Source organism: Nothoprocta perdicaria, unplaced genomic scaffold (assembly GCF_003342845.1).
Source record: "Nothoprocta perdicaria isolate Ctin4 unplaced genomic scaffold, notPer1 scaffold_228, whole genome shotgun sequence".
NCBI lineage: Eukaryota > Metazoa > Chordata > Aves > Tinamiformes > Tinamidae > Nothoprocta > Nothoprocta perdicaria.
In genome coordinates, this window is record NW_020455450.1 from 257,279 (window position 1) to 268,823 (window position 11,545).

Genomic DNA, 11,545 nt, shown 5'->3' on the forward strand with positions numbered 1-11,545 from the left:
CACATCATTTAGACTTGCGTAGGGTTTAGATAGGCGGTGGTTAGCGCTCAGTGTTTTCTATTAATTTCTAAGTTTTATCTCGGTATGCACCCAAGAATTGAGGCAAAAATCCCCCTCAAGTCCCATTTGAAAATACTTGCTCATATATCTTTATTTTGCTCCCATTCATTCTCTCAGGTAAATTTCTGATGTAAATAGAAAATCTTTTCCTCTTTCCTTGATGCCTTAGACTTTATTTCTCTGTTCTGTCCAGCCCAGCCATGGCCGGAGATTCTAGGATCTTCATGAACCAGGACATGGACATTGGAGTTACATCCAGGGAGCCTAAGAAGATTCCCAAGCAGGCTCGGGATGATGTTCCCATCGCCACTGACCGAACCCGGCTAATATCAGTGGAAGGGAAGAAGCCCCGGCAGCGTTACATGGAGAAAAGTGGCAAGTGCAACGTGCACCACGGGAACGTTCAGGAGACCTACCGGTACCTTAGTGACCTCTTCACTACGCTGGTGGACCTCAAGTGGCGCTTTAATCTCCTTGTCTTCACCATGGTCTACACCATCACTTGGCTCTTCTTTGGGTTCATATGGTGGCTCATTGCCTATATCCGAGGAGACCTGGACCATCTTGAAGATGAGAACTGGATCCCCTGCGTTGAAAATCTCAGTGGGTTTGTTTCTGCGTTTCTATTTTCTATCGAGACCGAGACAACCATCGGGTACGGCTATAGGGTCATAACGGAGAAGTGCCCGGAGGGCATCGTGTTGCTCCTGATTCAGGCTATTCTGGGCTCCATCGTCAATGCATTCATGGTGGGATGCATGTTCGTCAAGATCAGCCAACCAAAGAAAAGAGCTGAAACCCTCATGTTTTCTAACAACGCGGTGATTTCAATGAGGGATGAGAAGCTCTGTCTAATGTTCCGAGTTGGGGACCTCCGCAATTCCCACATTGTTGAGGCTTCCATCAGAGCCAAACTGATCAAGTCCAAACAGACCAAAGAGGGAGAGTTCATCCCCTTGAACCAAACGGACATCAACGTGGGATTTGACACTGGAGATGACAGACTCTTCCTGGTCTCCCCCCTCATCATCTCGCATGAAATCAATGAGAAAAGCCCCTTCTGGGAGATGTCCCGCACCCAGCTGGAGAAAGAGGAGTTTGAAATCGTGGTCATCCTGGAAGGAATGGTGGAAGCCACAGGTAAAAACTTGCCAGAATTACCCAAAACTTTGAGGGGAGAAAGGGAAAGAATAGAGGCTAGTTTGGCATTAGGATGTCACATTAATGTCCCCTGGACTGGGAACATATTGGGGTTTTGTTCTTTTTCTAGTGACTCGTTCATATGGGATATAATGGTATCATACAGGTAGCAATTCTAAGGTGCTTTAGGTCATGATGCTCATGTCCCCCACTCTTTTAGGACCTGGATTTAGACAGACAGGCTAGACAAGGATCTGTCCCTAACCAGAATTGATCTGTGGGGAAAAAAAAAAAGGCAATGAGCTAAAGGAATTCATGAGGTGTCTCGCCACCCTGTTTTCTGTAATCAAAATTCATGGCTTAACTCTTTTTCCATTTCTCCTCTGTATTTAAAATTGGCAGTAACAGTGCTGCTTTAGATATTGCTGGGGAAGTGTGGTTTAATAGAGCCTGGGAAGAACGTGCCCGTATATTCCTGTATCCCATAAAACCACGTGTGAGAAAACGGCTCGACCTGCCTGCAGGACATGTATTTTCAGAAGAAGCTCAGGGAGGAGAAATGCAGAAAACACTTTTGTGTCTCTGGTGGGATGGAGTAGCTGTTTAATGGCATAAAACAATGCTGGGTCATGGATGGGTTAGGAGATAGATTTAGCTGATTCCCATTTCCTGACAGGGTATGTTAGAAGCCTGTATCTGTATTGGGTAAATCTGGAAAGGACCAAAGTGCAGGAGAAGCCTCTCAGGATGATCAAATGATTGGATCCATGGACCTCTAGGCTGAGTTTTGCACCTTATGCTCTGCTTTCTCACCTAAAAGCCATGGCACCAAGGGCTCCTGTTGCTGCTTACACTTCATTCGTTTATTCTCAGCATCAAGGAGAGGACGGGCAGGCTCGGTTCTAGCCCAGCACCCACGTTAAGCACCCTGAGAAGTGGGTGCTCCCCTTGGGCAGACTTTGTGCACCCGAGGGTTGTCAGGCTGCCTTGGTGGCTCCAGGACCTGGAAGGGGATGGGGCTGCTGGCAGCAGTGAGGAGCAAACCACAATCTAGAGATGAGAAAGCCTAGAAAGACTCATAGAGGCAAAAAGAGCTTTTTTAAGTAATTTTGCCCTGTGGCGCTCAAGGATTTTAGTTACAAGACAGGGTTGTGAAACCAAGATTACTTTGATGGTGGTAGTATTTTCTTTTCATCCAGATGAAATACTAGCGTGGTCTTTCTGTTGGATGCGAGTACTCACTGGTGCCGCTGCATTTTAGCCCTTGCTTACTATTAATAGCGCTGCTTCTTTGTGGTTTATCCTTGTTAGTCTCCTAATTGTCAGACCTAAGAGGAAATGGGCTCTCAGACTCCGGCATCGCAGGTCTTCACTCTTCAAGACAGCTCTTCAGAGAGCTAATTCAGTTTCCTGCTCCTTCCTTTTCGTTGTTAGATGTATCGTGGTAACTGAATTTTCCAGAGATAACGGGGGGTTATGCGGAGATTAAATTAGACCTAGATTGGAGCAATGTACTGCACAAGTGAAATGAATTCGGAGCTGCTAAGGGAGCTCCTAGGGCAATATTCTTTCCTAGCAAAGCCAGAGCTGAGCACGTCAACAGCTCACAAAAGTTTGACCAGGAAACAATATGTCTCATTATGCCAAAATCCTGCTCGTTTAATAGTGGTGTTTCGTTCCCAGGTTGCTCATTACAAGACTCTGTTGTCACATTAACCCACGTGGGTAAACTGCAGTCTCCTTCATCGTCAATAGATGGAAAATAAGGGTGCTGATAACGGCTTATTTCTCTGGGTAGGCGGCTAGGGGAGCCTTAAGCTGCAGCAGAGGTGGGTGACAAAGCTTTCAAAGGGCAGGATTTGTAAAGGAAGCTTAATTTGTTGCTTAAACAATTACTCGAGGCAAGAACTTCCTAATCCGAGCAGGGAGTGCAGTTTGTTGTTTGGCCAAAGCCTCTTCCCTTATCGCAAGATAACACTGCCAAATTTCTGCCTTCCTCTTAGAAAAGCTCAGCCTCCGCTGGAGATGTGTGAGAGGAAGTCATTATCAATAACAGCCTCAAAATTAAAAGCAGGGCATAGGAATCATATTGCTTTCTAAATGGGCTGCCGTCCCGGAGGGATTGTACAGGCCAGCGCGTAATGATGTTAAGGAGAATACATCTGTGGGAATGAATTATCCTGGCCTCGGAAGGCAGGCTGTGAAATTCCAAAGCGAGGCAGGAAGGAGCCGGTTTGCACTGAGCTCCGAGCAGAGTGGACCTCGGATGATGCCATTCCCTGATTCAGAAGCTTTGCTTTGCTGAATGACGTGCGTGCAACAGAGAGGGAGGTGGGGAGGGATCGGGGAGGCTGATATTTTGCCAGAAAAGATGAGAAAAAGCAATGTACAGAACACAGTATTTCTGCTTTGTCCTTAAACCTCCTAAGGGTGACAACCCAGTTGGGATATATGGATTGCTCCCTTTGCTCCAAGCGAATTCTTCACGTTCTCTCCTTCTCCTTCTCCCAAAACCATCTGCTTTTGGGAATGGCATCATTTATTGCAAGGGGGGCTCCTGTTACATCACGACACCGTTTCAAGCTGCTGGGAGCCAGGACAGCATCAAAATGTAATAGGTAATCCCTTAAAAAAACCCTATGAAAAACAGGGAAACACCATCCCCTATGGAGAGAGGAAAACGGATCCATTTATACAGCTCCATTCCTGATGCACAAGAGGGAAGCGAGTCCTCCTTGCTCTCCCCGAGCGGCTCAGGGATAAAAAGTGATGGAAACTTACCCCGACTTTACAGACAGCAACAAATCAAACTCCGAATACACCCTGTGCCGGTGAGGAAAGAGGCAGCTACATTTTTCATAGGATGAAAGCAGGTCAAACCTGAATGCGCTGCGATGGTTGACAACATATAAATGACTGAAGAACGTAAGCACCAGCAATCTCTGATTAAGATGGTCATTTTTTGCTGAAGCATTTGAGACAGAAATTTATAGCTATTTCTAATTGTTTTAATCAATTATGCAAATATTGGAAATGAGATGTGTTGTCTCCTCTCCGATAAGGAACTCTGGCTAAGGTCCTGATGCAGTTGAAGGAAAAGATGATAAATAGTTTCCAATGAAAAATGAGCAAGAAATTCTGCAGACTTGAAAAGCTTCAAGTCTTTTTCTTTAAAAAAAAAAGTGCTACAAGCTATTGTTTAAAATAGTGTTTTTGTTTCCAACTGACTCGATTTTCTGAAAGGGTAAATAACAGCAGACAAAAAAAGAAGCGTAGCAGGAAGTCTGAAATGTTCTGATTTGGCCCCAAAAAAGAAAATAAGCATTTTATTAGTGTAGCAACAGCTCTCCAGAGGCCCCCAGCTATTGCATTTGCTCACTCACAAGGCCAGCAGTGGCACAAGGCTCCCTGACAGGGGTCTTTGCAATCAGTATTTTAGCAGGGCTTTGGCAACGTGACTCATCGGGAGGTTAAAGGCACCAAAGGGGACCTCGGTTTCTGGGGAGATACGCAGTGATTATTCCTGAATGAAGTGACCATGGTGAAGGCAAAATCAATAGCGACCACAAGCTTGCTCTTTTTGGGCACCTTGAAAGCAGCAGAATTGCTCAGAGCTCCTGCTTAATGAATCGGTCACAGAGATCATTTTAGGGAATTAATTCTCTTCCAACTTACCTTAAAGGGACGTTTTCTAGACCAGCCGGTCTCTATTTGACCTCCAGTGGAAGAGAAGACAGTGCAGGTGGAAAATCTCTCTGCAAAGCGAATGTATTTTTTTGCTTTCAGTGCCTTTCCCGCGATGGTAGGAGAAAAATCGGAGGCAGCCACTTGACAGAATCGTGCTAGGCTGCTGTTGGCCCAGAACCTAGAGAGAGAAAAAGGGAGAGGTGAAATTAATACAGGAAATTGGGGTGCATTTAGCATCTGGCTTAGGTCGTCTAGTTGCTTTGCTTTGTATCTTGCATATAAATAAGTGTTCTTTTGTTTTTAAAGCATTGCATGTGTTGGATTGGTGTTTTATTGCACACCACAAATAGAAGTTGTGATGCTTATCATTATTCTGCACTAAAGGTATGGACGTAGACCAATCCAACCTGAAAGGAAGGGCCTTGCACAACTATTTAAGGTGCCTTTATGGCCATCACTGCCACTATGAGGTGCCACACAATATTTTAAATACCCATGGCAATACTGATATTCCTGGTATAAAGTAGGAGTAATAGATGAGAGCTGTAGAGATTCAAATTAGGCTTCAATATGAGTATATATTTGCATTCTCGCTTTTTAACCTGTTTGCTTCACTAATTCTGATGAATCTCGCCCAACTTCTTTGCGTTTTCTGTTCTGTTCCGCTGCCCCCTTGCATTTTTTCATTTCCAGTGCCTACGAGCTCTCCCATGCCCGGAGAACATTCAGAAAAATTAAAATCCCATTACTGTCCTCTGACATCAAAATCAAAGTGAATCAAGCCCAGACGTGTCCTCCTCTAAAGGAGACAAGCATAAATAATTGGAGAACCATGTTCCTACCTTCTAATATTCCTTTTGAAGTTGCAGGAATATTAACTTTTCGGAGGTTACAGCGTTCCTTGCTCTAATTAATGCAGAGGGACTAATGAATTTTGTAACTATCCAAATGTTGATGCTAATCTAAAGACATGTATTGCTTAATTAGACGGATAGAACTTAAAATTTTTATAACTACTCTTTGCCAGCCTAACTTGCATGGGGCTGCTGCTATACCTCTGAGCCCGGCAGTACTTTGTAGTTCTGTGGTGTAGGTGGAATTCAGCTCTGGGAGCAGAATGTAGATTATGCAGCTTTGGAGCATCCTCGACGAGGGAAAATGTCACCCCGCATACAATAATGCACGGAAACAAGGGCAGAGAAGGGAAATCTCTTCCAGCAAGATCTGTCTAAGCAGCACGGAGAGCCTCGCAACTACGGCAAACGCTCCATCAGCATCCACACGCTGCTCTGCCAGCAGATAAGCACTTAGAGCTGAGCTCTGTGGCATTTAAATGAGTGCAGTTAATTTTAGGCTGATGAAAAATGTTGTCTTGACAGCCCCAGGGGTCGGGATATCTCTGCCCACGGAGAAAATGCCGGCTGCATAACAGCACTGAGAGATAAACCTGGTGGCAATTCATTGGGTTGGTAGATCACGCTGCATGGTCCCTACTGCCCATGTCCTCTCCTGCAAAACTGCCAACGGGAGCACTGGTTTTGCGGGTACTTTTGGGGAAAATCCGTGTCCTCCAACAGCTGGAAAGCATCTGTCACATCGGCTCCGGACAACCAAGAGCTGCAAGATGCAATTAGGTTTGCCCTGTGATAACCAAGGTTGATTTTGAACTGGTAACCTCAGGGTAGAAAAGGCCTGGAAATCGGGAGCAATCTCCTGCGGAATTTTTCCATTTCTTAGCGCTGTGGCAGAGCCAGGAGCGTCTGTTCCAGTTGTATAATCAGTGGCATTGCGAGCAGCAAAAGGGTCTGAAAGCTGCAGCTCCCATTGAGGAGGAAAAATAGGCTCCTTCCTGAGCGAGCCATCAAATAACTGCTTTTCTTTGGTACGTATTAACATCCCTTTGTCTCTGAGAAAATGTAAGCTGCTTGATCTCAGCTCATTTTGATGACAGAAAGTGTCTTATTGGTATAATTCCCTGACACCTATTTTACACATCAGTCTTTCCTCGGTGCCTGTGCTTGAATGTAATGAAATGCCTGGATTTATACACACAGCAATATATTTCACATCTTTTCATCTGCTGGAAACTAGAGCTGAGCAGTTTACGGAGGCATCTCTTGCTGCCTTAAATAGGAACATGCACAGACTCTGTTATTGATCCTGGGTTGAAGTGACTCCAGCCAGCAGCCCAAATACCCACTTAGGATTCTGCTCTAAGTAAATTATCATTAAAACTCTGCAGAGGGTTTATTGCAGAACTTGAAACCGGGAGACAGCCCTGTGGTCTGCAGCTTTGCTGCTAAAAGAACCTGGAAGTGGCTCCAGGTTTATTGAAAACCTGGTGCATCTGCTTACAACGTTGGGCACTTCATCCTGGTTTCAATTAAAATTAAAATCTGTTTGTGTCTGCAAGTCAAACTGACGAATTCAAAGGCTGTAACTAAAAGTTAAAAGTTGAAGATTTCAAATATAATATCATATTTTTTTTTAAATTGACACAATGTACTTTTACATTAAGCTTTTTCATTTTAAAATTGGACTCTTTAGGAGTAAGTACAATTTTATAGTGGTCCTATATGGAAAAATCTATACACTTGAAATACAAAGTGTATTTTTAGTTGGCAACAAATGAGTTTTGAGGCATTTCTACTTCAACTTACAAAGACAAACGGGGATATTCTTTTCTGTATTTAAATGAAGCCCAAGACACCAAAAGGCATCTTGTACTTCATAGCTCTTACCTTCTCCGTAATAGTACCAAACATCTGCATTTTTAAACCCAGAACTTGTAGCTCTCTCCATTTTAACAAAAGGATGAGCAGCTTCTATCAGAACCGATGATAATATGGGGATTTTTTTTCCAGGAAACTCTGACAATTTGAAATCACCCTCAATTTCTTGCACTCTCCTGGCTGCTCTACAAGGGCAGCGTTGCCATGGTCCTGGACGGACCTACCTAAGGATTCGCTGCACCCAACACATCCCGTGGGCTTGGATCTCTACTATAAAGCTCATGAAATGAAATTGCGGATTTTTACAGGGAGCCCACAGCGATATATGAAAGATATTAGTCTCCTGAATTACTCTACCCCAGTGCAAGTTGCAACTTAGGCGTTCGGAGCACAGAGCGCCGAGCGCTTGCTGCGTTCGAGCATCCATGTGCTCTTAATAAAAGCAAGGTTTATTGTTTCCACACCTCCTCGGTCGTCTTTTTCCAGTCGCAGAGGCAATAATTAGCCGGTGTCATTACAGATGCCTTAATTAACCAGGCTGGAGAGCCCAGGGCAGTGTGCAAATGAATGGAATTTGCAGCGGGGCCGGTGCCGTTGTTTGCTGGGCGGTGTGGGAGCTGCCCGAGCGGCGTGTCTCCGAGCAATTAAAACACCACTGCCCATGTGCTGGAGAGCGCTATTTGAATGGGATTGTGGAGCAATTACAGGTTGTCTCATTGTGCTGGCTCCCTGGAGCCCTGGGGCTGCAAAAAGCAGCTACTGCAGGAGGCTGCCAGTGCTTGATTGATGGAGGCTTCGTGTCCTTCCCTTCCTGACTGGAAACCCATCACGGGAGGTAACTGGGATTGGGACTATGCAGTTTAGTGCTGCTCCCAAGTAAAGGAGCTGTTTCAGGTCAGGATTACACAGTAGGGGTTCCCTTTGGATGCCCCAGACCTTCATGTGTCATTAGGGAGCTGGTACAGGTGCTTTAAGGCCATGCTAAGATGAGCCTGATCTCAGTACTACGAGTACCGAGTGACCTCCTTTCCTGCCACGCTTTCAAAGCACTCGGAGACTGTGAGAGGCACCAAGACCTTTGTGAATTCTGGGACAAAACCAGCTCCTTTCCATAGTATCCATCCATGGTAGTCCAGGACTGAGCTGCCTTCGCGAGGGAGCTCTGCATGAAGGCGAGCGCTGTGGTGTCACCTGAAGCAGATAGCAAAGCCATCCCTGGGTGTCTTCTCCTCATACGCAGCTGACAGTTTCCTGAGAAGCTCAGAATAGCTCAAGGCAAGGACAGCCGGGGTAATTTTCCTCTTCCAGGATTTTATTTTTCATAGCAGCCTCTGCTCTTCCCGGTTGCTGCCAGTGCAGGAAGCAGACACGCTAGAACACCATGACTAACTCCGTACTTGCTGTTCCTGCCCAGAAGCAAATACTGCTGCAAATCCACCTTGGGGGGAGAAAAAATTGGCTTGTCAGCCTGCAGAAGAGAACTGGAAATTTCCCGAAACGTTGCGTGTCTCATTGTCCCTCGTTTCTGCTTTCAAGGACTGAAAGCAACTAGGTATTAAGGAAAGTAACAGGAGGGAAGTAAAGCCTTCAGGAAATCTTAGTAGCGTGGGTGTCTTCTAATGGATAGTAGCAATTACGAGAAGGAAATATTCATCTCTGCACAAAGGTGCAGATTTGCTCGTTATCTTGGGACTTCATTCACTTAGTCGGGCTCAGCTAGGTAGGGTAGACTATCTTGCACCTGACCCATGGGACCAATGGCACTGCTGGAGCTGACTTGGAATCCGGGGTCAGGGAAGGGAACCAGGTGCTTTGGTAGGGAATTGGGATGGATTTATTTAGGGGGCACATGGGTCAGGACTTGAGGTGCGTTGGAAGGGTTGGATGGTGTCATAGCACGTGATTAACCACAAGTGTCATTAGTTAGAGGCAGCCACGCAGACACCACCTCAACAGAGCACTGTGAGGCCAGAGAGAACTTGCTTAGAGGCACCAGACCCCAGTTGCATAAGCGCAAGGCTCGGGAAGCGCTCGGAAGACGCGGAGATGAGTCCACCCCTTCTCCTTTGAGTGCTCAGCTTGTTCAGGAGAGGCTTTTGTGAGGCTTATTAAGCGAAGAACTTTTCTGTGTCCCCGAGCAATCAGGTACGGAACTAACACAGAAGTGCTTTTAAAGGAGAGGAGTGCTGGGGTGCGCGCGTAATGAAGCTTAGCGTTTAACATCCCTCTCTTCCTGCCCAGGGATGACTTGCCAGGCTCGCAGCTCCTACATGGACACCGAGGTGCTGTGGGGCCATCGCTTCACCCCCGTCCTCACGCTGGAGAAGGATTTTTACGAAGTCGACTACAACAGCTTCCATAGCACCTACGAGACCAACACGCCGGTGTGCTGCGCCAAAGAGCTGGCCGAGTCCCGCCGGGACGGCCACCTCCTGGGCCACCTCTCCAGTGCCACCCTCCTCAGCAGGGGTAGAGAAGCAGGGACAGCAAAGGAGGAGGAGGAGGAGGAGGAGGAGGAACAAGAGAGGGAGGCAGCGGGATTGAGTGGAGCCAATGGAAGAGCAGGAGAAGGGAAGGAAGATGTGTCTGTATAACATAGAAACTCAGCTGGACAGTGGATACCGACATAAACTAACTGGGAAACTGGCCTAAGGAGACGGAATTGGACTGAGAGTGAAAGACCTGAGATTTATGCCCAGATTTCTGCCGACTGGCGAGTCGCTGCACATCACCGTGCCTCAGTTTCCCTCCTTTTATCTCTACAGGTTCCAAGCTTTGCGCTCATTGGCAAAGCGCTCGATTTCTACAGACAAAACTGTGATCACTGTTAAAACTGAAAATTAAGCCACTGGTTGTTTCAAAAGACCTTCTTTGGACAGCCCAAATAATCCCCCGTTGCGAGGGTATTTAAAAATCTAGAAGCTCCCATCACAGTAAGACGAATGTGGTTTCAAAGCGTCACTTAATTTGTGAGTCAATGTATTGTAAACATTATTGCTAAATAAAAAGAAGAAAAAGCAAAGTCCTTAGTATGTAGTGGAGTGTTTTGCCTACAGGATTTTTACACAATTTTAGTGCTTACCTCTAGGATGGGGCTCATTGTGATTTATTTCCCACACGTTGAAATCTCTGACATGACGAGGACAACTTTCCTGCAGACCCACGTTGCATACATGCACACGTGCCATCTTCTCCTGGAAACTCTTCATAGGATGTCAATGATTAGGAAGAGTTTAGATCTTGTAATGGAATTTTCTTCCCGCCTGGATGTCCCAGTTTCCGTTCCAGTTAATGATATAGAGCAATGCTTTCAAATAAAGTAGCCATCCCGGAGTCTGAATCCCTGGAATTCCAGACAGAGTCCCAGGGGGAGGTGGACTGGTTGAGCAGCTCTTTATAAAACTCTCTGCAGGTATTTAAAACAGAACATCAGCATCTAAGTCTCTAAGAACTATATTAGCTATTGGGAACACGCACTGACATAATTGCAATTTTCTGAGCAGACTGGTGCAAACACACGGGTCGGCCCTGCAGTGTTGACTTCTCTTCAGCTGGATTTACTTGTTTTCAGCACAAATTTTTGCTTTTTCTCAGACCCTCATTTCTTGCTCTCTCTCTCTGCCAGGGAATCACGTCAAAGTGGTTTTTGTAGAGTGTTTCATTCCATGTTTTATGTGAAAACCTGCTGCGGGTCTGTGCAAGGCAGAGACAATTCCAGCCCCTTGGAGTGAGGTTATGTAAGCCGTGGCTCCGAGTGGGAATGCTATTCCAGGCAATAGTGAGAGGGACAGTGCAGCTTGCGCCTTGTTTTGATGGGTGACACGGGCTGTGCGTGGTGATCATCACAGTTTCTGTAGCTAAAACGATAATTGCTCCATTTCCATCCAACATATAGTCATTAAGCTGCCCGAGCAGTTGTACCCTTC

The 11,545-nt window shown here is 45.9% G+C and overlaps 1 protein-coding gene across 1 annotated transcript; it reads left to right on the forward strand.

Annotated features, from left to right (window-relative positions):
* The first annotated feature begins 260 nt into the window (after positions 1-260).
* KCNJ5 (potassium voltage-gated channel subfamily J member 5) lies at positions 261-10,615 on the forward strand. Its single transcript, XM_026039304.1, has 2 exons — positions 261-1,200; positions 9,861-10,615. Exons 1-2 carry the CDS (start codon positions 261-263, stop codon positions 10,211-10,213), a joined length of 1,293 nt encoding a protein of 430 aa, XP_025895089.1. The 3' UTR covers positions 10,214-10,615.
* The last annotated feature ends 930 nt before the right edge of the window (positions 10,616-11,545 follow it).